At 35.7% G+C, this 25935-nt stretch overlaps 3 protein-coding genes across 6 annotated transcripts; all 3 read left to right on the plus strand.

Moving 5' to 3' along the window:
- The first annotated feature begins 960 nt into the window (after nt 1-960).
- On the plus strand, nt 961-3400 carry LOC112177832 (AP-1 complex subunit sigma-2). Of its 2 annotated transcripts, none has more exons than XM_040512206.1 (7): nt 961-1047; nt 1141-1227; nt 2166-2257; nt 2383-2491; nt 2641-2676; nt 2763-2849; nt 3102-3400. In XM_040512206.1, the coding sequence occupies exons 1-7, from the start codon at nt 1045-1047 to the stop codon at nt 3171-3173; spliced, it is 486 nt and encodes a 161-aa protein (XP_040368140.1). In that variant the 5' UTR covers nt 961-1044; the 3' UTR covers nt 3174-3400. The 2 variants fall into 2 exon arrangements, with proteins under 2 accessions (XP_040368140.1, XP_040368141.1); XM_040512207.1 differs by having other exon boundaries at nt 991-1047; nt 1164-1227.
- A 7316-nt stretch (nt 3401-10716) lies between these two features.
- LOC112180743 (30S ribosomal protein S9, chloroplastic) lies at nt 10717-12907 on the plus strand. 2 transcript variants are annotated; one of them, XM_024319300.2, is made up of 4 exons: nt 10717-10863; nt 11253-11415; nt 11604-12010; nt 12359-12907. In XM_024319300.2, the coding sequence occupies exons 3-4, from the start codon at nt 11669-11671 to the stop codon at nt 12644-12646; spliced, it is 630 nt and encodes a 209-aa protein (XP_024175068.1). In that variant the 5' UTR covers nt 10717-10863; nt 11253-11415; nt 11604-11668; the 3' UTR covers nt 12647-12907. The 2 variants fall into 2 exon arrangements, with proteins under 2 accessions (XP_024175068.1, XP_024175066.1); XM_024319298.2 differs by lacking the exon at nt 11253-11415.
- A 3264-nt stretch (nt 12908-16171) lies between these two features.
- Nucleotides 16172-25847, plus strand: LOC112176355 (tetratricopeptide repeat protein SKI3). 2 transcript variants are annotated; one of them, XR_002926905.2, is made up of 21 exons: nt 16172-16317; nt 16412-16495; nt 16586-17002; nt 17089-17139; nt 17388-17480; nt 17920-18060; nt 18133-18213; nt 18432-18679; nt 18759-18930; nt 19392-19507; nt 19626-19683; nt 20017-20082; nt 20217-20429; nt 20924-20975; nt 21800-22173; nt 22279-22373; nt 22549-22785; nt 23224-23867; nt 24172-24375; nt 24685-24914; nt 25697-25847. XR_002926905.2 is itself a non-coding variant. In XM_024314229.2 (20 exons), the coding sequence occupies exons 1-20, from the start codon at nt 16303-16305 to the stop codon at nt 24861-24863; spliced, it is 3540 nt and encodes a 1179-aa protein (XP_024169997.1). In that variant the 5' UTR covers nt 16172-16302; the 3' UTR covers nt 24864-25196. The 2 variants fall into 2 exon arrangements, 1 of the variants encoding a protein (XP_024169997.1); XM_024314229.2 differs by lacking the exon at nt 25697-25847 and having other exon boundaries at nt 24685-25196.
- Nucleotides 25848-25935: the final 88 nt, after the last annotated feature.

Below are 25935 nucleotides of genomic sequence, written 5' to 3' on the forward strand. Positions count from 1 at the left end.
TCCTGTAAAGATCGTGTGGAATGGTGTGCTTTTGTTTCAACTAAGTACTTATAACTATAATTAAGGATAGTTAAACAGTTTTTAGCTGTTTACCTAAGAATGAGGCTATGAGTTCTTAGCATGTAATTATGTTTGAATAAATAAATTCAAATTGCTCATCCACTTATTCAAGCTTTAAATTTCTGTTATTAATTAATCTTTGTTTAAGATTTTGTTATTATCTTGTAAGTTAAAGTTTTAGAATTTTTTGCTTCAAAGGAAGCCTTTTTTACTTTGTTTCAAAAACATGCAGCAGTGATTTAGCCCGTTTTAGTAACCGTTAGGCAGAAGGCCGCTAGGTGAAGTTGTGGCATGTTGAAAGCTAGTTTATTTTTATTTCAAAACTTAGAACATGTTTTCCTAAGAGTTGGTAAAAATTAAAATTTGCTTATGTCGGCATAGGATAGATGTCACTATCTTAAAAGTAAATACCATTTTAAGTCTTTTCCTAAGAGATTTGTGTAAGTGGGCACTATACAAACCAAGTGGTCTAACAAGGCAAAATACGGAGTGATTTTGGAAAATGAGGAAAACCCCTAAAATATAAGGAGTGTGAAGCAAAATGATTTTTATTTATTTTTGATATAAGTGTTTGTTAACAGTGTTAAGAGAATGAGTTTTAATTTATTATGATTGTACACATGTCAACAATTTCTTGGAAAGTCAAACCATGTCAACTTGATAAAGTGGTCTGAAGAGAGAATGGACTAGGTTGATTTTGTCACAAGCCATTGATATAATGATATACAAGGACAAGTGGCGTTGTTTTATTTATTGGTAGATGGTGTTTATATTGAAGCATCAAATTAAAAAGGAAAGAGATGCGAATGACACGGATCAATAGACCAATTCTTTAAATGCATATATATCTGAAACATAACGCCTACTCCGGTCTTTACTCGATGAGATCTCATATATTTAATTCTAAATCAAGGGGATAAACATAATCATACTAAATTAGAGCTCATTGTTCTGGCATAGTTAAGATTTACAATTTTTTCAGTGATGGTAATTATTAATTGCATATGTTGTTCATTTGTCTTTCCTGATCTCAAATATTCTCTCAATATTTGGCTTCTTGTTCAATTGTTGTTCATGTAGATTCATTTTGTCATTCTTGTTAGCCGACAAGGAAAGGTGAGGCTGACTAAATGGTTTTCAACCTATTCCCAGAAAGAAAGATCCAAGGTACAGTCTTAGTCACTCGCTCGATCAAATAACCTTAATACAGTCTCCACTCCATTACGTAGGTACACATAATTCTATCACCTTTTCCTATTGTAGCTATGGATTCTGTCACCACTCTAATAAGACTAGATCAACAATATACATTTGTTTCTTTGCAATTGCAAATTCATTAAGTTTTCATCATGAAGTAGGATGATGATATTTTGTCCCACTCCTGCTGCACTATTACTTTTGCATGTTTAGGAAACTTAGTTACTTTTATGAGTCATTTTATCAAACACATGCATACATAGCGATCATAAAAAATTAAGCAACAGTAAAGGGTCAATATCCCCCTTTAACTTATTTGGCTTTCTACCATGCTACCATGCCAAAGTAATTGTAAATTATGTACGTATTCAATTCATATCTATATATAGTACAACAGTGCATCAAACCCCTGAACTGTTGATACCTTTTTGTTTGACAACTTAAAATCAATTTATCGACAACACTTGCTTGTTTTGCACTTGTACATGTTACATACTAGCATTTACTTCTTGGAAGCTTAGGGTAGAGCAATATGCACTTTCTTAAAAGCTTCTTGTAAAGGTGAATCAATGAATTTTGTTGTTGTTGTTTTCAACGAAACACTCTAGTTCCTCTGCATTGTTACCTAAAGAGACCATATTAGTATCCCCTCAGACATTTTATCAAACACATTACCCTAACTAATGTATTAAATATGAGAGAAAGGTTAAAACAACCCTTGTATATAACTCATTTTAGACTTACATAGCTGTTATATATTGTACCAAGTATGTATTCGATAATTTGGCTTACAAAAGTATAGCACCCTCAACTTAAAGGAATTAGTGTAGTGCTATCTAGAGATTGAAGTTTTTCCATTGTTACATGCTAGCTAATAGTTACGATTGCAAACTTTTATGGAAAAAAAGGTAATGCGGGAATTGAGTGGTATAATACTCAATCGAGGCCCCAAGCTGTGCAACTTCATAGAGTGGAGAGGACTTAAAGTTGTCTATAAAAGGTTGTGCACCTATATATGGCTTACCTCATTTGAATTTTAACATGCTAGTTGTTGTGTTTTTCTATATATAGTTATAACTAACTGGTTTAGTTGGTTTATATATGCATTGGAATATACTTCATCAGATACGCGAGCCTCTATTTTTGTATGTGTATTGACCAAGAAGACAATGAACTGGAGATTCTTGAAATAATTCACCATTACGTTGAGATACTTGATCGATATTTTGGCAGTGTACGTAATTAAGCTTTCTTGATTGAATTGCTAGGGTTTTTTCCTCTCTTGCAATTAATGACTAATAAAGACAAGCATGTTACTAATAGCTACTAATAGTTGTAATTTATTTTGGTGTTTAATGATCTGCCTTTTCGTCTACCAAATAGGTTTGTGAGCTGGATTTGATTTTTAACTTCCATAAGGTATTCTTTTTCTTTTTATTCATCGTCACATATCTCTAGCCTCTCATTTAGTTTCAAAATTTGAAAAGAGTACTTGAAACTTGCAGGCTTACTATATACTAGATGAACTTCTACTTGCTGGTGAGCTGCAAGAGTCAAGTAAGAGAGCAATAGGACGAATGATAGCTATACATGTAAGTAATATATATATATATATATTCAGATGCTAATGTATAATGCATACTTTATAATAGTGGAATCAAAAAAATGATATATAATTCGAATCATGGAATGATTAAATTATAGAGAGCTTGAAAAAATTGTTGTCACTGTAACCTACCAACTAGTTAATATTTGAGCTCTCCTAAATATGTATAGTATTATACACACTATAATGGAATTTTGATATATTGTTGAAGTATAAAGACTGAGTTTGATGAACACAGGATCGATTTGTGGAGGCTGCTAAAGAGGAGGCCAGTTCAATAAGCAATTTACTCGCACAAGTTAATATGTAGGAGCTTCAATTCTTTTAAAGGAATACTATATTTATTTATTTTCTTTTACCAAAATCCTCCTTTTAACTTTGCGTCATTATTACATTTACCAACTCAATTGTCATTTCTTTGCTGAATTGTACACAATGACTACCAATATATATTGTGTAGGTGTATGTGTGTACATGAGCCCCAATTAGGTTTTTTGCAACTGGGTTCATTATAGCATAAAAGTTGGTTTTACTGCACCATCTATCTTTTGTGATTGCTGACAACAGCTTATATTTGTCCAAAAATATGTACATGATGAGTGTCAACACTTGACACATACATATAATTTTTCAACTATGGTTGGGAAAGAAAACTAGACATTTTAAGATGCATTAGTGGTTGGATTTTCATGCGGAATGGTGGTATTGCAATATGTTTTCTAAAGTACAAGGAAAACTAGTACTTGTGAATTACACGAGCCATCTTTGTATGTATTTCATGATTGTCTTTAAATGTCAAGGGGTGCAAGGCAATCCAAGGTGAGTAATTTTGGTTGGGGAAAAGGGAAATGAAAGAAGTGACCGGTCGATCACTGGTGGAAATGAGAGACATGGTGTAAAAGAAAAGAACAAAGCTAAATAGTTTTAATCAAGTCATGCAAAAATGATAATTCTTGGGGTTCAGCATGCATAATGTTATGTGCAAAAGGATAATTTTTTGGTTTACCTAACTCAGACTTCAAAAAAAAAAATTAAAAAATCTCTAATTTAACCAGCTAATGACATGTTGTTAGCCCTAATCTTACTTCATTCTTTTTTAACAATTGCAACTCCTTACCTCCACCTAACATCCTATCTTTTCAAACAAAGTTCATGACTAACGAATGGAGGCCTTATAATGAGTACTTAAAGTGTTGGGATCGTTAATACCAAGTGTAGGAGTTGTATGGTACAATAAACTTGAAAGTACGAGTGTCGAATCCAATAAAAGCAAAACATTTGTTTAAACAAATGGTTAATGATTTTTACTTGAGCTTCCACCTTTCATATACGCTAACTTTCATGCATGTGCAAAAGAACTGCACTCGTGCGTTTCATTTTACATTTGTAATGGTAGCAGTAGCACATGCAATTTCATGTTACAATTATACCCATTTGTCTCAACCAATAACCTTTTTAATATATAGTTTGTTACACTGGAAATAAGTGAAATAAATCTTGCAAAACTAAGTAATAAAAAAGTCATGAATTATAATTATAACAATATGGAAATCATTTCGACTTAAGCTAAAAAGAGCCTTTATCACGCAATACCATCTAAACCTACAAAAAGCTACATAACCACCATTCTTTTAGTTGAGCATCTCGCAACATAGCAATTTGTTCCCATCACCAAATACATTTTCTCTTGGAAAGGGATAGGCTCTAGGCTTTGTATTCTTGCCAATGGTGAATACATTTTCAAGTCATGGAAAATCTCCTGAAGCAACTACGTACTAATAACAGTTTCCTTAATGCTTCTCCTATAATGACTTCTATATGCCCCTGATTTACCCAACATCAACCACGATAATAATGTCATCATCAAAAGTAATGAAACAAACCAGTCAGATTTCTCAGTTGAGTTCTTCCTATATGTTATAAGAAGATATAAATGTATATGACATATATCAATAACCAGATACATTCAGTACCTTTTAACATGTGAAAGCACAAGAAATCTTATAACATCATATAACTCAATGAAACTCATCTAGGTGAAGAACAAACTATCAGGAACTTAAGCAAGTACTTCCAATTTGTCCTCCAGTATTCAAAACATTTGATCATGTTGAAGAAGAACTATTTTAACATTGAAAAAAAAAAAGATGATCGCATTATTTACCCTTTTTTGTTTTATTCATTAATTGAAAAGTGATGTGTGCACATTTTTTGCAACTGCATGTTCGTTTTTAGTCTAGTTATTCATTCTTTGACTATACCTAAAACCATTTCATTTTGATTGAATTTTAACAAATATCATAGTAACTATTTTTGTTTTTAATAGCTCTAAAAGTTATTTAAGCTGTGAAGACATTCTCATTTCAAATAACTTTCCTCACACCCATCGCTCTTTCGCTTTTTTCCAAAGACCTGCCTTGAATTCCACTTAGTTTTCTCATTACAATGGAAATTAATCTCAAAGTCCTTGAAGGTCCAGACAGCTTACCCCTACTTCCATTTTCAAATAACCCTAATTCCAACCCATATGTTCAACGGCCTATGAAATCACATTAATTTCCAAAGTTAGAATCGTTCACCTCCTAATTCTAATGGTTACATGTTGGGCAGTCTTGTCCTTGCCTTCTTTTTTCACCTCCATGTCCTTGGTTCACCAAACTCCAAATTTCCAACTCAAATCTCTTTTCCTTTCTAACTTTAACATCTCAAACACAACCTTCGGGGCTGACTGGGATATAACTCTTAAAAGAGAGAACCCCAATGTGGTCAGGAATATTCACTTCGATGACATAAAGGGCTCGATTTCGTACAAAGACAACTCTCTTGCAATCTACTTGATAAAGCCATTTAAATTGAGATATAGGGAGCATAGACACAACTTAAAGATATCAAAGTATCAGACAACGACAAAGAATGGATGGGTTTTGGATGAGATCAACATGCAACGAGATGAGAATGGAGCTGTGATTTTCATCCCCACAATATTTGTTTCAACTACATATACAACTAGCTAGTGGGGAATCAAAAATGTTGTATTGAACCCTCAGTGTTTGGATTTGAGGGTTGGCTTTCTTTTTAAAACTGGGTTTGGAAGTTGGGTAAATGGAGGGCCAATGAAATGGACACTTTCTATATTCTGACCCAACTAAACCATACTTCCCTTTTCTTTTCCTTCCTGAAGTAAGAGTAGACTAGCATTTTAGTTTGAGATTACAACAAGATAGGTCGTAGAAAAGTGCATATATAAGATTTTTGTCAATTACGCACTCAAACAAATCTTTTGTTGTGTATTTGCCTATTAGGTCTTATTTAATTTACATGCATTCAGAAATAAAATTCACAATTGAGACTGAGGTGAAATAAACTCCTTGCTATATAAAGGGCCCTTGACTTTTTCTATTATAAAAGAAAGGTCTCTCGTCATAGGAATCACACAAAAATGCAGACAAAGTAAGCATGCAATTTAGATGTCATTATTTATATGTTTCCTTATAGACGGATTTGGTTAGTTTTACTTTGAATCTATCGAAATGTTTCTCGTGTATTTATGAAACTTCGATTATCCATGAATATTGAGTCACTAGCTGAAACAACGAAAGAAAGTTCAAAAGGCTGAGTACATTTTGTGTTTTCTCCCTTGCATACAATATTGAGGTTTTGCAGCAGCTGAAAGTTCAATCAAGTACTGAGAATAGACAGGGCTTACAAAAAATGATGTTTAGATGTTTCTCTAGTACTGATAATATTGTGTTTCATTGAAGAGTTTTCAGCTTAATTTAGTGGATATTAACAAACACCATTGCTAGTTGTTTCTTGGTATAACGATATGTGGTCATTGACATGCACATAGAAATAGCATTAATTTAGTAGAACCATTTGATGGATATTTTCGATTTAGGGTTTTTTAGGATATACTTGATATAAGCACCACATAACAAAGATTAAATAGTCATTAGCAAACATTAAATTAGAAACTTTAAAACCATGAGGGGAAGTAAGAATACCAATCTGAGATTTAGGAATATCAGATAAATAGTTCAAACTTCTGATAAAAGGTTCCATGGTTAAAATAAAAAGATAAGGAGATAACAGATCCCCTTGTCTAATACCTTTAGTAGGTGAAAAAGCACCATGAGGGATACCATTTAGAATAATGGAAAAGGAAACCGTTCAGAGACAAGAAAAAATTAGTTGATTCCATTTTGTATGAAACCCAAACGCCTCCATGCAAGCTAAAAGATAGTCCCAATTTAAAAGATGGGCTAAATACTATTTAGTACCCTGTGGTATGGACCTAACATCTATTCAATCTTTTGACTTTCAATTTCATCAAAAACACCCCTGCAATATCATCTTCTCGTCCAATAGGTCCCTCCGTTAGAATTCTGTTAATTTCATACGTTAAGCTGCTGACATGACATTCCAACTCACAAAAAGTGGGGCCCACATAGAAGTCAAATTCCCAAAATGACCCTGGCTCTTTAATATCTTATTTTGACTCCCTCGCGATCTTCTCTCCCTTCTTTTCTTCTCTTCTTCTTCGTTTCTGCTCAGGCTCGGAGACGGCTGCTCAGCCCACCTCCACCGCTCCCCACCGACAGTCCGCGATGCGACCTCGTCTGCAAAGCCACCCAAATCACCCTCCCACTTTATTCCTATCCACTAGCTTCAACTCTCTCTCTCTCTCTCTCTCTCTCTCTACTCATCCTACCATAGAAAAATTCACATTCATTCTAAAAATTAGTGCTTAATTAGCAAGAAGAGAAAACCTTGAAGACAAAAGTTTGCGAATCTACGCAGTGAATAAAGACTGAATCGTCGTGATCTCTTCTCTCTCAGGAGCTCAAAGGCCTGAACTGAACGCAAGTTCTTGCACTCAACATTTCCAATCAAATCAAACTTGTAAAAATTCAAATACGAAAATCAAAACGAAAATTCACACACGATCTGTTCGATTATACTAGAAATCCAAACAGAATCAGATTTCTAAGATGATCGATTCGAATCAAGCTCAGCTTAGAAAATCAAAAATTCGATCAAAAACTGAAATGACGTCGGTTTAATTTCTCAGTAAAGAGATTCATCGTCTCAGTAGCTCATGAGCTTCGAGATTTGTTTGGCTACTCAAAAATCTAAAGGAGAAAATTGAAATTTGCAGAAATAATCAAGAAGAGGTTAAAGAGAGTACTCTGGGTTTTTTTCCTGTGAAAAAAAAAAAAAAAAGAACTCCAAGTTTCTTGCAATCTAATTGTCCGAGATCGGAGCCGAGATTTGGAAGGCGACCTTCACGAGCATAGGATTTCAGGCCGTCTCCGAGCCTAAGCAGAAATGAAGAAGAAGAGAAGAAACGAAGGGAGAGAAGATCGCGAGGGAGTCAAAATAAGATATTAAAGAGCCAGGGTCATTTTGGGAATTTGACTTCCATGTGGGTCCCACTTTTGGTGAGTTGGAACTCCATGTCATCAGCTTAACGTCTGAAATTGACGGAATCCCAACGGAGGGACCTATTGGACAAGAAGATGATATTGGGGGGGTGTTTTTGATGAAATTGAAAGTCGAGGGATTGAATCAATGTTAGGCCCATACTACAGGGTACTAAACAGTATTTAGCCCTTAAAAGATCATAGGCCTTTTCAAGACCTAACTTAAGAGCTATACAACCAACTTTCCTTTTTTTTATTAGGAAAAGTTGAAAACATCTCATGGACAATTAAAATATTATCATAAATGGACTTACCTAGAGCAAAGGCTCTCTGATTAAGGGAAATGCATTTAGCAAGTAAGGATCATAGTCTGGCAATTAAAATCTTTGTTATGATTTTATAAATGACATTGCAAAGGCTAATAGGGCGAAAGAGATTTATAGTTTCTGGATCCCAAATTTTGGGAATAAGGACTATATTTGTTCTATTGATTAGAGAAGGATCGATGTTATGTTCAAAGAAGTCAGACACTAGTCTAAAAATAGGTTCTTTAACTTGCTCCCAATAAGTTTGGTAAAATAATGTTGGAAGCCCATCTGGGCCTGGGGCTTTTAAAGCACCAATATTATGGACAACATTATAAATTTCATGAACAGAAACAGGAGCTAAGAGCTGTTGATTGTCCTCATTAGTAATAACAGGAGAAATACATGAAAGAAAGGAATAGGTAGAATCTTTAGAAGGCTATACTATAGCAGTAAATTGTTGTTTGAAGGCAGCGACTAGAATTTGAGATATTTGATCTTGATCAGTAGCCCAATTACCAAAATTGTCTTTAAGTTTCAAAATTTGATTATTTTTGCGTAGAATAGTGGCCTGAGTTTGAAAAAAATCTACTATTCTTATCTCCTAACTGTAACCATCTAGTTTTAGACCTTTGAGCCCAGAAAAGTCTTCATTCCTAAATAATTGTTCTAAAGTATTAGTGAGGAACATTTCTTGTTAAGCAGTATGAGGAGAAAAGGTGTTATATATTAGATTGAAGATGCATGAGCTGTGTATGAATCTGTTTCATTTGCTGATGCAGATTTCCAAAGATATTAAAATTCCAATATTCAACTAGAGCCTGAAAAGCATTGACTTTGGCTACAAAACTCTCCATAGCATTGCCGCTAGTATAATTTGTCCAAACAGTGGTAACAACCGAAGGGAAATCTAAGTGACTAATCCACATAGCTTCAAATTTAAAAAATTTTCTTTTCCTAGGAACACTAGGATTGAATGACAAGTAAATAGGGCCATGATCTGAGCAAGCAATAGGCAAATTATGAAGATTTGCATAAGGAAACAAAGTAAGAGCAGGAACTATTGGCAATAACCCTATCTAACCGCTAAGAAATTTTAAGATGATGCTTTTGTTTATTAGTCCAAGTAAAAAGATTACCAATAGAAGGTAATGAAATCATACCAAGTCTATTTAGAGAGTTTCTAAACTGAATCATATAACAAGTAATTAAACATAGACCCCCTTGTTTTTCTTGCAAGGTTAGAATACAGCTAAAATCGCCCATGATGAACCAAGATTCATTGGGAGAAACCTGCAAACGAACAAGTTCTTCCCAGAAGTCTTGTTGCTTTTCTTTTTGAGGATACATATAAAGGAACATGATGAACTAAGAATCACCAGAACAAGCATGAACAATACGACAGTGAATAAACATAGAATGTAGTTTAATTACATAAACATGATAAGTAGAGTTCCAAGCTAATAACAAGCCACCAGCATGACCAGAAGGCGGGATGCAACAAAAATTAGCAAAAGAAAGTTTAGGGACTAACGAACAAACAACATCCTCATCTAACATAGTATACAACAAATTACATCAAAAGCCAAAATGATTCTAAGAAAAGTGGCTTGGGACAAAAAACCTGGCTGGGAACACCCACAGCAATTCCAACAAAAAATACTTATAAAACTTATTAGTATTATGAGATTTGTTGGTTTTTTATTTTGATGAAAATTATTAAATAATAATTTGATGAAATTTGATATACAAGAAAAAGAATATAAATAATTATATATAATTCATAAATAATTAAATCAAATAATTAAAAAATGAAATATTTCAAACTGTCTAATCTTATGATCAAATACTCCGAACGTCCAAAATTTCAAGAAGAAACATACCACAATTGGGTTACACGGATACACTTCGTGTTAGCAGGTTGACCCGTAACGGACCCATTTATTAAATTGGTCATAACGGGTTGACCCATCGCCGACCCGCTTTCGTGCTGGTTTCAAGTCGTGTCGGAATTGACAGCCCTACTAGATATTCTTCCTCGCCGGTATGGTAAAAAAAAAAAAACATTTATTTGATTAAGTTAAATGAAAAATGAAAAAAATTAAAAATTGATGGAGAAGCCTTATCCAGATGGCAACGCTCCCTCAATCCACTTCGTGGCCTCTCGCTGCTCACTCTCCCCCTCCCTCCCTAGTTCCAAAATACTCTTATCAATCAATCGTCAATCTTTTAGGCGACTCAGTGAGACTCCATTTGGTTGCGGCGGCATCAGGTGTGTCTCATATCTTAGATTGTACATGGGTATCTGCTTGAATCATAGAATGATAAGTCTGCTTGGGGTTTCGATTCATTTCTCAAGTAGAGCTTGGGTTTGTTTGCTCTAAGAATCTGATATCTTAGTTGGGTTTTGATTGGGCTTTTTCCTTCTTCAGTTTCTTTGCGATTCTATATGTAATGGAACTGGGTTTATTTTATATGTGTTCTTTTTGCTTGAATTCTGGAGTCAGCTTTCTCATTTAGTTTTGGTCTTTTGGTGCTTGTTTTCTTAATTTATCGGACATTTAGTATACTTTATATCAATTTCTTAAGCATATTTCACAATGTTATGCTGATTAGAGGACTTATATAATTTTGGAATCTTGGTTGAAAAATCCATACCAGCTCAACTTAAGCTCTTAAACCACATAGCGAGATGCATCTGCAGAAAATGCAAGCCTTTGCTACTACACATGCAATCTACTTCAAGGTTCATTGTGACAATACCTCTAGGGGGAAAGGACATTGAGATTAGGTCGGCTTTCATTATCTCTAAAGAGATATAAAGGTTATTTTCTGCTCTCTCGATTACAAAATATACAAGACATTACCGGAGAGACAGATCAGTGTAGGAATATGTTTGGAAGAAAAAGTTGTGAAAAGGGCATTAGGAGTTTTTAAACTAGTTTGATAATCTGATGTGTTTTTCTTTTTAAATTTGTCATGCTCTTATTGATTATTATACGCCCATTTCAGGCAAGTCTTTCTCAGCTGGGAGATTGCAGAACCAATTCTGTAGAGCAGTTTAGAGATAGGGCAAAATGACGGCTTCAATACTAGCTCTCACATCCTCCCTTTCTTCGCTCTCATTTTCGTCCCATGTAGCTCAGAAACCTACCACTGTTTCATTTCCCTGTTCCAGATCAGCCTCCATTGCAAACATATGTGGAACCTCTAGCCGTACCCCTCGGCTTGTTGTCTCTGCCACTGTAGCTTCTCCGGAGTTGGAAACTGTGAACCTCAAGAAATATGTGAAATCGAGGCTTCCTGGTGGGTTTGCAGCTCAGACAATCATTGGTACTGGTCGGCGAAAATGTGCAATTGCTCGTGTTGTACTCCAAGAGGGCACTGGCAAAGTTGTAATCAACTATCGTGATGCCAAGGTTTTTTTGTCATTTCCTTATCTCTGAATTTTTAATTAGGGTTTTGGATTTGTTTTATGTTCATTCAAATGCATAATGTTCTGATGCTGTTTTTCCAGTGCTTGTAGACTTTTTAATTTTTTCAAGGAAAAAAAAGTTTTTGCACAGTAGTGAACATCAATGATTTGTAGCATGCTGCCCTTTTCTTTTGAATTAGCTGTTTGCCAAATACCTGTGAACGTCATGCATGGGGTTTCTGATCCTTGTAGCATGTTGCTTTTTTAAATTGGCGCTTACTCTGTCACATTATCCTGCTAGTCATCTTGTTTTACTGTTTTTTGTTTATGGTGCTCTTTTAATGATGTGTAGGAATATCTTCAAGGCAATCCATTATGGTTACAATATGTCAAAGTTCCATTGGTTACTTTGGGATATGAAAGTAACTATGATGTGTTTGTCAAGGCTCATGGTGGTGGCCTTTCTGGTCAGGCTCAAGCTATATCACTTGGCATTGCTCGAGCATTGCTTAAGGTAAGTGAGGACCACAGAAGACCTCTGAGAAAGGAAGGTCTACTAACCAGGGACTCCAGAGTTGTTGAGAGGAAGAAACCTGGTTTGAAGAAAGCTCGCAAAGCCCCCCAGTTCTCAAAACGTTGATTTGGTGGTTTATTTAGTTTCCTTCCTTATTATTTGTTATAGCTCGTTTCATCAAAGATCTTTACTTTCATTGTAAATTCAGTTGAGATTCATATGTTATGGTTGCTGAAGATTTAGATTGATTTAGGCTCCGTATTCAGGTCCAAACTCTTTTGAAAAAACTTTTGGTTTAGGCTCCTGACGTTTTATGTACAACCCAAACATATGATGGTTTTATCAAGTAAATGTGAAATTGTTATGCTGTCTTTGTTAAGTATTAAATATTTTAGTCCTTATCTTTGAGGGATCCCCCGTGTTGATTTCATCTACGTGATGATCACGTGCCGTTACTATTCGATGCAAGGGCTAGTTTGAGATTGCTGTAACTTAAAAAAAAAAAAAAAAAAAAAACACTTATGCAGGGACTGACAGCATTTTTTCTTATCTTTTCTTTGATGACAGAAAAAACATTTCACTGAAAAAGAAAAATACACTCCCTCCCCGCTAATTCAACTAGAACGTTGGACACACAGAAAGGGGTAAACAATAGAATCAGATTTAGGATTCTGGTGGGCATAAGCTAGAGAGGCTACAACAACAAAGTTAGCTTCTCGAAAAATATGTTAAAAAATGATAACTTGGAATTGCTCCGCCAAAAGCTTGATATCTCTAACTAAAAGTCTTCTAGTCCAAGGAATAGAACCTTTGCCCAAAATGCAATCAATGACAAGTTTAGAATCGCCTTCAACCATAATATGAGACACGTTCTGACAGAAGCTTTTAGAAAGGTTGCTTCTAAAAGTTGTTGTCAATTACCCATATTTTTTAATTAAAGCTACTTTTTTTAGTTTACCAAACATCTTAAAACCTAAAACTATAGAAAAAAAAAACTTATTTTTGTAGAAGCGAAGCAATCCCAAACTAAGCCTTAGTAGGGATGGTTCTAAATCAAGGATTGAGGTATACTTCTTGTCAAAAACGTTAAACAAGTAAGTATTATTCACAAAGTGCGAAACAAAAATAAAATAAAGTGTGTGTGTATTTACGAAAATTACAAGATTGGGGGGGGGGGGGGTTATAAGAATTTGTATTCTAATTTAATTATATACCACAAGTGATCAATCAAACCATGAATCAAGATAGGAAAAGGGAACGAAAAAGATGTAAGATGTAATTATCAACCATTAACACGAACACAGAATATCAAACTATAAATCACGAATCAAAACATGATGAAAATAGAAATCAATCAAGAACAGAGATGAATGCATATAAAGTCCTTATTACTTCCCTTAATTAATTAACTAGATGAACGCATCATAATTAATTCTATTAAATATGCATCGCTAGTGACTGATTGATTGTTGGATTCTTCATAATTGAATCTTCCATGTATCAAATTAAGTATTGCAGAGGTGGAGTTTGGCTGCAAATCCTTTTGGTGTACTAATTTCATACTGAAGACTTGAAGAGCAGGAGCAAGATGAATCTGAGTTATTGGGTGTTCATCTGAGGAGGTAGAATACATATTTGGGTGTTTGGTTTTCCATTCTTTTTTTTTTTTCCTATCAAAATCTCATTTGGATATTGGGATTTGCTAATAGTGTAGGGATATTGACCCAATGCCCAATTTTGAGTCAAGTTACTCCCACTTACTCCACTAAGAAAATTTTACTCCCATCTACCCAATTTAAACACAAGTGACATTTTTACCCCCAATCTAATTAATAACTACAAACTTCTCTCTCTCTCTCTCTCTCTCTCTCTCTCTCTCTCTCTCTCTCTCTCTCTCTCTCTCTCTCTCTCTCTCTCTCTCTCTTTCTCTCACACACACACACACACATGCTTCCTCTCTTTCATCGACGGTAGAGACGACACCACTGCTAGAAGTCATCGCCAGAGCCTCAGAATCGGATTTAGGAGCGGATCGATGAGGAGTCAATGACAACCTTATTAGGTTCTATTCCAGCGCGTCAATATGGAAGAAGTTGAGGTGGCCGACGATTGGAAGTCACGGGGTCTGGTTCAACTTGGTTTTGGTTCAAGTCTGATCTCTTGGTTTTGGTTCAAGCCGGAATGGAGTTTGGGTCGAATGTTGGCAGCGTCTGAAGAATTTGGGTCATTGACGTCGGCGTCTGAAGATGGTTCACGATCTGGTCTGATGCATCGATGAGATCTGGATAATAGTACTCATTGTACGGGTTCTCGGGTTTCAATTCCGACGGTGGCTCCAAGGGACAACCACTACCACAACAGTTGGTGTCGCCGCCGCAGGGAGTGGGAAATGATAAGGGGATTGGGTTGGGATCTGCGTCCGGCTCGATTTCCAATAGGACCTCGTCGGTGTCTTCCATCCATGACCAGCTAAATATCCACGACCTTGGTCAATTAGGGCTTTCAGGTTGGTTTGGATTTTGGGGGTTTTGCTGTTATTGATCAAATTGAGTTTTGGTGAATTTGATTCAATTGAAGGAAGTAAGATGTACATAAATGAGCAGTTTTATTGGATTTGGTAGTTGTCAAAAATAGCCACCTTGTCGATTTTGTATCCTCTAAGAAACAATTGGTTTTGTTTGTGTATTGCTCAATGATCAGTTTCACGTTTTATCTTCAAGTTTGGGATTTGGATTTTGTTTCAAGTTGTTTTTCCCTTAAGTTGATGATCAGAATAGCTGGATTAGCTAATTATTGGGAGGCAATAATCATTTTATTGGGGCAATACACTTATTCTTGGGGGCAATAATCATATTATTAAAGGGCAGTAATGTTCTACTGGGCGGTAATAATCATGTTATTAGGGAGTAGTAATGTTTCTACTGGGAGGGGACCAATATATGATCAAGAGTGCTGAAAATCAGTTTCACCTGAAGAGGCGGCTTTTTCGATCATATTATTAGGGCTACTATGGGGCAATAATCATATTATTAGGGAACAATAATATTCTCCCGTGACTTATGAGATATCCGACGAGCTTTTTGAGAACTTCCGACCATTTTTTCTTCAGATTTAAAAGCCGTATTTTGAGATTATAAGATGAAACAAATCTATTATATATTTATTTTTTAAACATTCTGGAGGCCATGGACGTAGGTGAAGTTTTCAAAGAAAGAAGTTAAAAGAACCAAAAAAAAAAAAAAGAGCTGAGAATGGAGATGAAAATGTCGGAAGAATGATGAGTGTTGATAGAAAGAGGAGAGAACATGGTTTGAAAGAATCCAAATTTTGAGTCATTAAGTGTCATTGGCTCACCTGGCTCATTAATGACCCTTAGATATTGAATCAATAACTAGAATTAAAAATGAAGAATGACTAAGAAAAGAAGAGTATCCGGATTCATTCGTAAGTTGAATAGGTAGTGAATTCGATCGCATAAAATTAGCTGTTGTAAAATTAAAAAAAACGAGCCAATTTTAAAAATTTCACAAAAAAAGATGAAATTCACTTTGAGTAAAAATGTTTCACTCACTATCCAAAAAAAAAAAAAAAAAATGTTTCACTCAAATATAGATTTTTTCACTCTCCAAACTTTTATTCCAGTCTCTTCGATATTCTTTGATAAAGTGGCGGGCAACCGCTCAAACAAACAAAAAAACCTAACGAACACTCTTTGCTGCGACTACAAGGGGAAGTTCGCCTTTACCACTGCGCGTTGATCTTCCAAGAAATCCCTAAATGCAATGCCACACTCGGAGGTCTCTTCCTTCACTCTCCTCTCTCGCCTCCCTCCGCCTCTCTCCAAATTTCAAATTCACTGAATTTTTAGGGTTTTAACTTCTCTTTTTCCAGGAGCAAGATAAGGAATGCGAGCTGCGACGGCTAGAGGAGTCCATACAGGACCGTCCAGACGATCCCTCCCTCCGCTTCGAACTCGTAAGCTCTCACGATTCAAATCCATTACTTCCTGCTAATGAAATCGCCGTTTTGATTTTGATTAGTGATTGAATGCTGAATTATTTCCAGGGGGTGTTGCTGTGGGAACAAGATGAGAAGGAAAAGGCCGCAGAGCAATTCGTGGTTGCGGCGAAACTAAACCCCGAAATTGAGAAGGGAGGGGCGTTTAGATACTTGGGGCTTTATTACGCCGGGCTCGAATCACAGTCCCATGCCCAGAGAGCTCTAAAGTGCTTGCAGAAAGCTGTGTCTCTCAATCCTGATGACTCCGTTTCCGGGGAAGCTCTGTGTGATTTGTTGGACCAGCAAGGGATAGAGACATTGGAGGTGGCAGCGTGCAGGGAGGCATCGCAGAAGTCACCCAGGGCTTTTTGGGCTTTTCAGAGGCTTGGCTACCTGCAGCTCCATCAGAATAAGTGCTCTGAAGCCGTGCACAGTCTTCAACATGCCATCCGCGGATATCCTACCTCTCCAGTTCTGTGGGAGGTATATGCTATTGACTATCTCTGCCCTGCTTTACTAGTCCGCTTACTTACTACTCGATTATCTCATTCGTATTTGTATTGTTTCAGGCTCTTGGCCTTGCCTACCAGCGACTTGGCAGGTTCACTGCTGCTCTCAAGGTGCCTTTTCCTTGTTTCTTTGCTTGTTAGGACTTAATGCCATGCATGTGTTTATGGGTATTGTTTTCTTCTTAGGAGTTAAGTTCTTACTTCGGAACACACGTCCTATCCATAAAGAAACTTTTATTTTCTCTTGGGGAAAAGCATGATATGATTTTCTGTCTTCTTAATTTTAACTAATATTTCTGCAGCGATAGTTCCTCTTTTTTGCATATGAATTTATGGTTTATATTACCCATTTTCGACAGTCGTATGGAAGAGCCATTGAATTGGAGGGTACAAGAATCTTTGCTTTGATCGAAAGCGGAAACATCTATCTGATGCTTGGTTCCTATAAAAAGGTAAGCTCAGTTATGTCCATGGTAATTACTTATGGCTTTTTTCTTGCATACTATAATTTCTTTTGTCATTTAGTGACTTATATCTAGGATTCTATCTGGAGATTAGTCTGTTGAACCATTACTGATTTATTTGTTTATAATTGTCATCAACGGCAATGTTGTAGGATTCATCTTGCATTGTTTTTACCCATTTGATGTACATATAATTGAAATTTGAGCATTTATCCACTGTGTTCTACAAACCTCTCACAAGTATAAAATAAAATGAAACCAATTTTCTTATTGAGTTGTGGAGGAGAAATTAATTGGACTTGCAAGTTTAGTTATGTCAATTGGCGAGCAGATTTAAAGCATAATTATACTGGAGTTTCACATAATGTTCAAATTTTTCTGTTCTATGATGATAGAATATTTCATTTTTGGTGGCTTTTATGTGAAGGGAGTTGAGGCATTTCAGCAAGCTTTGGAGTTCTCTCCCAAAAGTGTCTCTGCACACTATGGACTTTCTTCGGGGCTGCTTGGTTTGGCTAAGGAATGTATTAATCTGGGAGCATTTAGATGGGGAGCTACAGTTTTAGAGGTAAATTGTCTTGAAGTTTGAATAGAATCTTGTTGTTGAAACTGTAAAAGATGAAATGTCCTTTGATTTCAGGAGGCATCTAAAGTTGCCTGGACGAGTACTCATTTAGCTGGAAATATGTCGTCTATTTGGAAGCTGCATGGTGATATACTGGTATAATCAAATTCAGTCTTGCTACTTTCATTTCTGTCCCTCAAAAGTACTTGTATATGATTGACTTATTATGCAGTGTTTCATGCTACAAAAAATTCGACTTAACTTTCTCTTGCATATAAGTCTCGTTGTTCCAAATTCTTGGCCTTGCTGTTTAATAAACAATAATTAAACAATAATTTTGACATAAACTCAAACTAATAAATATATTTTGCCAGCTTACTTATGCAAAATGTTATCCCTGGATGGAGGAGGACCGTGGTTTAGAATTTGATGTTGGTGCTTTCAATAATTCCATCCTCTCCTGGAAGCATACCTGCTGTGTGGCTGCAAAAACTGCCAGGTGCTCTTATCAGCGAGCTTTGCACTTAGCCCCATGGCAAGCTAATGCATACTCCGACATTGCAGTAACTTCAAATTTCATATACTCTTTAGATAACAGTTCTGGACATGACTCAAGTTCTTGGTATGGTCTAATGCTTTGTTTTAATCATCTCATTTAGCTGTTTATTGTTACCTTAACGTACTAATTTCTTCCATGACAGGCAGCCATCGGAGAAGATGGCTTTGGGGGCCTTGTTACTTGAGGGTGATAATTCTGAGTTTTGGGTAGGATTAGGATGCTTGTCTAATCACAATGCACTGAAACAACATGCTCTAATCAGGGGATTGCAATTGAATGTATCACTAGCTGTTGCATGGGCCTTCTTAGGGAAGGTACTATCCAGTGTTATTACATTGAACTTTTCTTTCTCAGTATTCTTTTCCCTTTACTGTTTCTCTTGGACTTTCTATATGAGTTCTCTTTTAATGAAGTCACTTTTCAACGGAAAACGAGAAAAGAAAAAAATGAAAATTACCAAAAATTTCTGTTGTAATCAATTATTTGAGTTCTTTGGATTTTGTACTCTGGTCACATTTATCCAGTTGGGATTGGAATATAAACTGGTTGAGCCTTCACCAAGTGAGATTTGGCTATGCTTGCATTATTGAATATTGGCCAAAAGCTTAGTAACTTGATTATTTGCTTATTTATTATATTTATGAACATCATTTTCATGCCACTGGATTGATTCATCATATAATTTGAAATATCCAGAAGGTCTGAATGATGTTTGTTAGAAAATTATAGCTTGCAAAATTTCCTCTTGGTGTCTGAGTTTTAGTTGTTTCTACAGTTGTACAGAAAACAAGGTGAGAAGCAATTTGCGAGACAAGCATTTGATTGTGCTAGAAGTATAGATCCTTCTCTTGCTTTGCCATGGGCTGGCATGTCGGCTGATTCTCATTCTAGGTTAAATTCCTTATTTTCTTTGGATGTGTTTTCTGTTTCATCTGATTTAATTTTGGTAACTATATATTTGGTGTTTTTAAGTATCTGATTTATTAAGAAACGACTTGTTCCTTATTAGGGAGTCTGCAGTAGATGAAGCTTATGAGAGCTGCTTACGAGCTGTGCAAATATTTCCTGTAATTTTCTTTTTTCTTTCTTTTGCCTCTTATGTTATTATGATTCGGTTCAAGGAATGAACATTAAGTTTATTATTTTTTAAACTTGTAAAAACAATTTTAATTTTGTACTTCATTGATTTTATGACCTCCTTTAAAGCAAGATATAAATTTCATTTTCTGTCTTCCTCTTCTTTCAAATTATGAAACTTTTTCTTTCTATAATTTCCATGTTTTTCTCTTTTTTTTTTTTTTTTTTTTTAAAGACGTTGAAGCCTGTGCTGTTATTTTCTTATGGACTTGGATTTTGCATCTTACTCAGACTATTTTTTTTGTTTTTGATTTTTTGTGTAGCTTGCTGAATTCCAAATTGGTCTTGCAAAGCTTGCTCTTGTTTCAGGGCATCTTTCATCCTCACAGGTCTAGTCATACATGCGTTAGCACATATTTTCTTCTCTGAAGAGCCAGGAATAGAGACACAACTTTCATTTTAATTTACTTTTATTTAATATTTTATTTTTAAATGGAGCTGCTGCTGCTGATTATTGCCACAGGTCTTTGGAGCCATCAAGCAAGCCATGCAACGTGCACCTCACTATCCTGAATGCCATAATTTAAATGGGCTAGTCTCTGAGGCACAGTCCAATTATCAGTCTGCTGCTGTTTCTTATAGACTAGCACGCTGTGCAATCACTAATTTGTCAGGCAGTGATACAAAATCTCAAATGAAGGATATAACAGTCAATTTGGCCCGAGCACTTTGTAAGGTAACATATGAGTCTCTCAGTTCTGTTTTGAGCCTATAGGGTATATCTCTAGTGTGTGTGTGTGTGTGTGTGTAGATACATATATAAGTTCAGATTGAGAACCCCCTATTGTTAGCCAGTAATTTAATAATCAGAACAGTTCATCCTCTAGCATGAATCCTACAAAAAAATCAGCCAGTTGGAAACCATTAAACCATTTGATTAGCATCATTCTTATCTCGCAGACTGCATTTGTTTGTACACATTAGATGACTATGGATTCTTGCATAGGAATCTAACAAATGAATGATTATTTTTTTTTTTTTAAGAATAACAAATGAACAGTTCCAATTGTTGAATTAAATGGCATAGTAGTTGGAAATGGCGAAGTCTGCAAATTTTAAATTTGAGCGAGTCCTTTAGAATCGACCTGCATGTATATGCAAGGTTCTTACTGGAAGCATTGCTTCTGACTTTGTTAAACGCTTTCTGAAAAATGCTTCACTATGATGCAGGCAGGGAATGCTCTAGATGCTTTGCAGGAATGTGAGCTTTTGAAGAAAGAAGGTTTGTTCTCAGTTCTTCAAGTATCCTTACATATGAATTTTTAGTTGGGAAGAAACTAATGCGTTAGTGGCTGAATGCTTTCTTATTCACACCAGATCAACATTTTCTTATGATAAGGATGTTTAACATATGCTTTTGATCACATTGTTCCTTTCTTTTAATGGAGATTGATAATTAGCTGCCAATTGACATAGAATGTGTTCAAGCTACCCAAATTTTCTCATATTTACATAAATGGTTCTGTGTCTGATTTAAGGAAGAGCTTTTTACACTTGAGGTCAAGTTGAGATTTTTTAATTTTAATTTTAATTTTTAATTAATTTTTTTTTCATAGAACTTATGAAAACAATCTAATTCTTCCCTTAAAGCGGTGTGTAGTTTGGTACGTTTGGTTTTCCAATCTTTTTCCAGTACTTCCTATTGGAAAAGAGGCATATCACAGTAAACTTTATAAGTATAGGTTCTGACGTCAGTAACATTTGGTCATATGTTTTGATGGTCAGTGTGCAAATGTCAACTAAATAAAATAAGTATATTTGATGTCAGTAACCTTAGGTTTTTATTTTTTATAGTTTTTTGATTTTTTTTATTTTTATTTTTATCTGATCACTGTGGGTTTCTGATGTCAGTAAAAGGTTAGCACAGAATAAAATGATTATATGGCCTATTAGATATTGTTGCTGCGACATTGAGCTTCAGTGTAATTTTCTATTGAAGAAAAAGCATGTAAAATTCATTTTACGACTGTCCTAGCTTATATATTGGAACACGGCGATCTTATTATAGACTTTGCTGATATTTATCTGGTTTTATACCTGTTTAAGGGTTACTTGATGCGGAATCCTCGCAAATATATGCTTTCTCCTTATGGCAACTTGGTCAGACTGACCTGGCCCTTACTGTGGCAAGAAATCTTGCTGAGTGTGTCTCTGCAATGGAACAAGCATCTGCAGCTGCCGCTGTTATTCTTTTCTCTAGATTCCTATATTATATTTCTGGACTGGATTCAACAATCAATAACATTCTCCAGATGCCAAAGCAACGGTTTCAGAGTTCTAAGTTCAGTTTGATAGTATCTGCTATTCATGCTCTAGATCAAAGAAATCGACTTAAGCCCGTTGGTTCAAGCATCCGTAACAATCTGAAAACGCCTGAAGAGATAACTGAAATGTTCTTTTTATTAGCGCTTGGTACACTAGTAAGTCTATATCTCTAACTTGAAACTGTCATATTTGGTTGGGAGTTGCTTGTTAATTTATTTATGGGTGTGTGGTAAGTTATATGCTCTGGGTAATGTATGCAGGTGAAGCATGGATCAGAATACCGTCTTGGATATCAAAAAGGAATCGATCACATTAGAAAGTCTCTTCACATGTATCCTAACAGTAGTTTGTTAAGGTATCTCTTATGCGCTGAAATCTGATTCTGGTAACTGCTGACATTGCCAATAGCAACAGCTGAAAAGGAATTAACTAAACAATAATGTTGTTGTTAACTTGAGCTTGATAATGCTTTTCTACTAGTAGTTATTGTTAATCTTCAAAGATTATCTTAACCAACTTTCTTGGAACAGGAATCTTCTTGGTTATCTTTTGCTGTCAAGTGAAGAATGGAAGAATACCCACATGGCAACTAGGTGTTGCAGCATAGGCACTGATCCAATTAAAGGCGGTTTTAAAATGGCATATGAAATACTTGGTGCTGGAGCAGTCGCTTGCTATGCTGTAGGCAATAGCAATCCTAAGTTCTCTTACCCAACATGCTCATACCAGTGCCTGAACGAACCTCAAACCATACAACATCTGCAGAAGTAATTCACTTTTCTGCCTTTTCATTTAAATTCATTAGTCCAATCCAGAATTGTCCTGGCACATGTAACCTTTTGAGTAAAAATTATGCTCTTTTGGATTTTAAGCACCAATTTTTCTTATAAAAGGGAAAATGGATAATTATTTCCTTTGCTGCTCCTGTCTGGAAATTTGTGAGCTATTTCAGACAAAAATAGAAGTTATACCTGTCCATTTTGAGTGTTTGTGGTAATTTTCCTTTAGTAGTTACTTTTGTATATCTTTATTACAGTTGGCCCCGTTAAAAGATGGACAGGGCCATTTTAATATCTTATATATGGGGCATATTTTATATATATATATATATATATATATAAATGTATGTATTATTATTTTTTTTATGGAGTCAACACACTTTTCTTCCTAGAGAAAATAATTACATTCTTGTTTTAAATGCGCAGATGTTTACGTCAAGAACCATGGAACCAGAATGTAAGGTATTTGCTTGTTCTCAATCTGGTGCAGAAGGCACGTGAAGAGAGATTTCCTCGTCATCTTTGTATTATACTCAGGCGGTTGATAATTGTAGCCCTTTCCGATGAACTTTATCATAAGCCAGGGATTGCTTTTAGATATATGAAATTCCAGCTTCTACTTTGCGCTTCAGAGATCTGTTTGCATGACGGTTATCTGATTGACTGCATCAACCATGCCAACGATGCTTCAATGATTAGACTTCCTGATGCTTATCTTTTCTTTGCACACTTGCTATTATGTCGTGCTTATGCCTCAGAAGGTGATGCAGTAAACCTTAATAGAGAGTATATACGATGCTTGGAGCTCAGTACAGATTATAATATTGGTTGGTTGTGTCTGAAGTTCATTGAATCTCATTATGAATTGAAAACTGGTTTGGATACTTTGGAGTTGAGCTTCAAAGAGTGCTCAAAGGAAATGATGAATTCATCGAATATGTGGATGGCTCTATTCAATCTGGTTCAAGGTTTGATGTCTTTATCCAGCCAGGATACCTCTTCCGCAGAAGGGTTTCTTTCACAAGCTTGTTCTTTAGCTGGTGCTGAGAGCACTCTCCTGCTTTGTCATGGTATGTTCCATTAATAGATGGGATTTTGAAGTTAGTTTTCTTTTTTGTTTTTTTTTTCCTCTAATAGTTCGAACTGGTCTTCAGATTTGTCCCATGCTTTAGTTAAAAACTTGACATAGTCCAATTGAATTTGGTAACCCAATATTTGGTAGAGTTGTTTTTTCTTGTAACATGAATGCGTTGGGCTTTGTAAATACCCTGTAAGGAGTTACTATTTAGAGTTGGTTTTTGGTCACAGCAAGGGTAGTTGATATCTTTTCTATAGCTCCTTTTCATGCGTTAATTAGATGATTGATGGGTCCAGGTGCCACCTGTATGGAGCTTTCACGCCTGGGCTATGATTCGCAGTTCTTATCACTTGCTGTAAGGAGTCTCACTAAAGCTCAAGAAGCTTCTCTCATTCCCTTACCAATTGTCTCAGCATTGCTAGCTCAAGCAGAAGGAAGCCTTGGTTCAAGAGAGAAGTGGGAGACGAACCTTCATCTTGAATGGCCTACTTGGCCACCAGGTATGATGCTGTGTATTTTTACCCAGCTAGAAATGAACTACTAATGCATCAGGATTTACACTTGTAACTTTACGGTCATGTCAAGTAGTCCTTCTATTCTTTTCTTGCTTTAGAAGTAATGGCTACCTGGACCATATTTTGTACCAGATCACTAATACAAGTCCCACTTATATAATGATGTGGTACACAGTATGGTACATGAATGTCAAAACAGCTTCTTTATTTTTGTATAGATGGGTGGTTTTGTCTCTTAGATGTTTTATATGGTTTATGCTTCATAATGTGTGTATATGTATAAATTTTTTACAGAAATGAGACCTGCAGAACTGTTCTTCCAGATGCACTTACTTGCAAAACAGTCAAAAGCTAGTACAGACACTTCCAGTATTGAGTTCTGTCAGAGTCCACAGGGATGGGTTCTTCGAGCAATCCATACAAACCCTTCTTGTATGAGATATTGGAAAGCTTTGCAGAAGCTTGTGGAATGAGTTGCTAATCGAGAAGATGGGGCATGTTTTTCACATCATGCATTATACAAAGTATGCTTCCTTCTTCAGTGTAGCGTTGCTATTTAATATTTCCGAAGCTAATTTAATCTTCCTTGTGTACCATATGGAGACCCGCCTACATCTTACGTGTTCCCTAGATTTTCCAACTTGTAGATTATGCCATCAATGCTGACCCGTGTTGTATGTAGTGCCAGAAAGTTAGGTCAAGTCATTACAGAAATAGCAGCCTTTTGTACATCAAAATAGATATGGGAAATATATTGTATCACTCTGCTCTGCAAGTATTCCTGTTTTAATGATTTATATCTTGTAGATGCGGTGTTTCACCTGCTGTGTTTTTGCAAATACAAAATATGGAACTAAGTCTGCAAATACAAAGTATGGAACTAAGTTCATATAAAATTCCTCTGAAATGCATTTTGATTCTTTTGCCATAGTCTTGTTTCTTTGGGTAGGGTTCCCCTTTGATTTATTGTTTTTGCATCTTTATAGACTATCTCCACTCGTCAATTGCTCATTTGTTGATTGCAGCCTCTTCGGGTTCTGAAACTTTATTCCTTTTGTAAATTTAAATTGATGAGTCAGGCATCTTTCATGCCTTCCTAGTAGGTTTGGAGTGTGTCTTCCAAGTAAAGTTGAAAATTATATTTGTGGAAACATGGTGACTCGAAGTTGTGGGAGGGTGTGGTCAAATCCCCCAGTGAGATACTACCAGAATCTTGGTTGTCTGAATGATTTTGTGGAATGTGGATTTTTCAAATTGAATACTGATGAGTCTTTCTTGGGGTCCTCCCTATTGGCCTATTTGGCAGGATCGGTGCTGCCCAACTTAGGAGGGTACTGAGTTTGTTCAGATTGGGTTTTTCTACACGGAATTTGATTATGAAAAGTGACCTGTATGCAACCAGTTAAAACAGAAGTACTGGATATTAAGTTGTATTCACGGTTTTCCAATGGTATTGCCCCAACCGGCGCAATTCACTATAGGTTCTAATAGTAATCAATCATGTTTTAGAGTTTATTTCGGATGCCCTTTTTAAGAATCGTATTC

The sequence above is a fragment of the Rosa chinensis genome, chromosome 7, assembly GCF_002994745.2.
Source record: "Rosa chinensis cultivar Old Blush chromosome 7, RchiOBHm-V2, whole genome shotgun sequence".
Lineage (NCBI taxonomy): Eukaryota > Viridiplantae > Streptophyta > Magnoliopsida > Rosales > Rosaceae > Rosa > Rosa chinensis.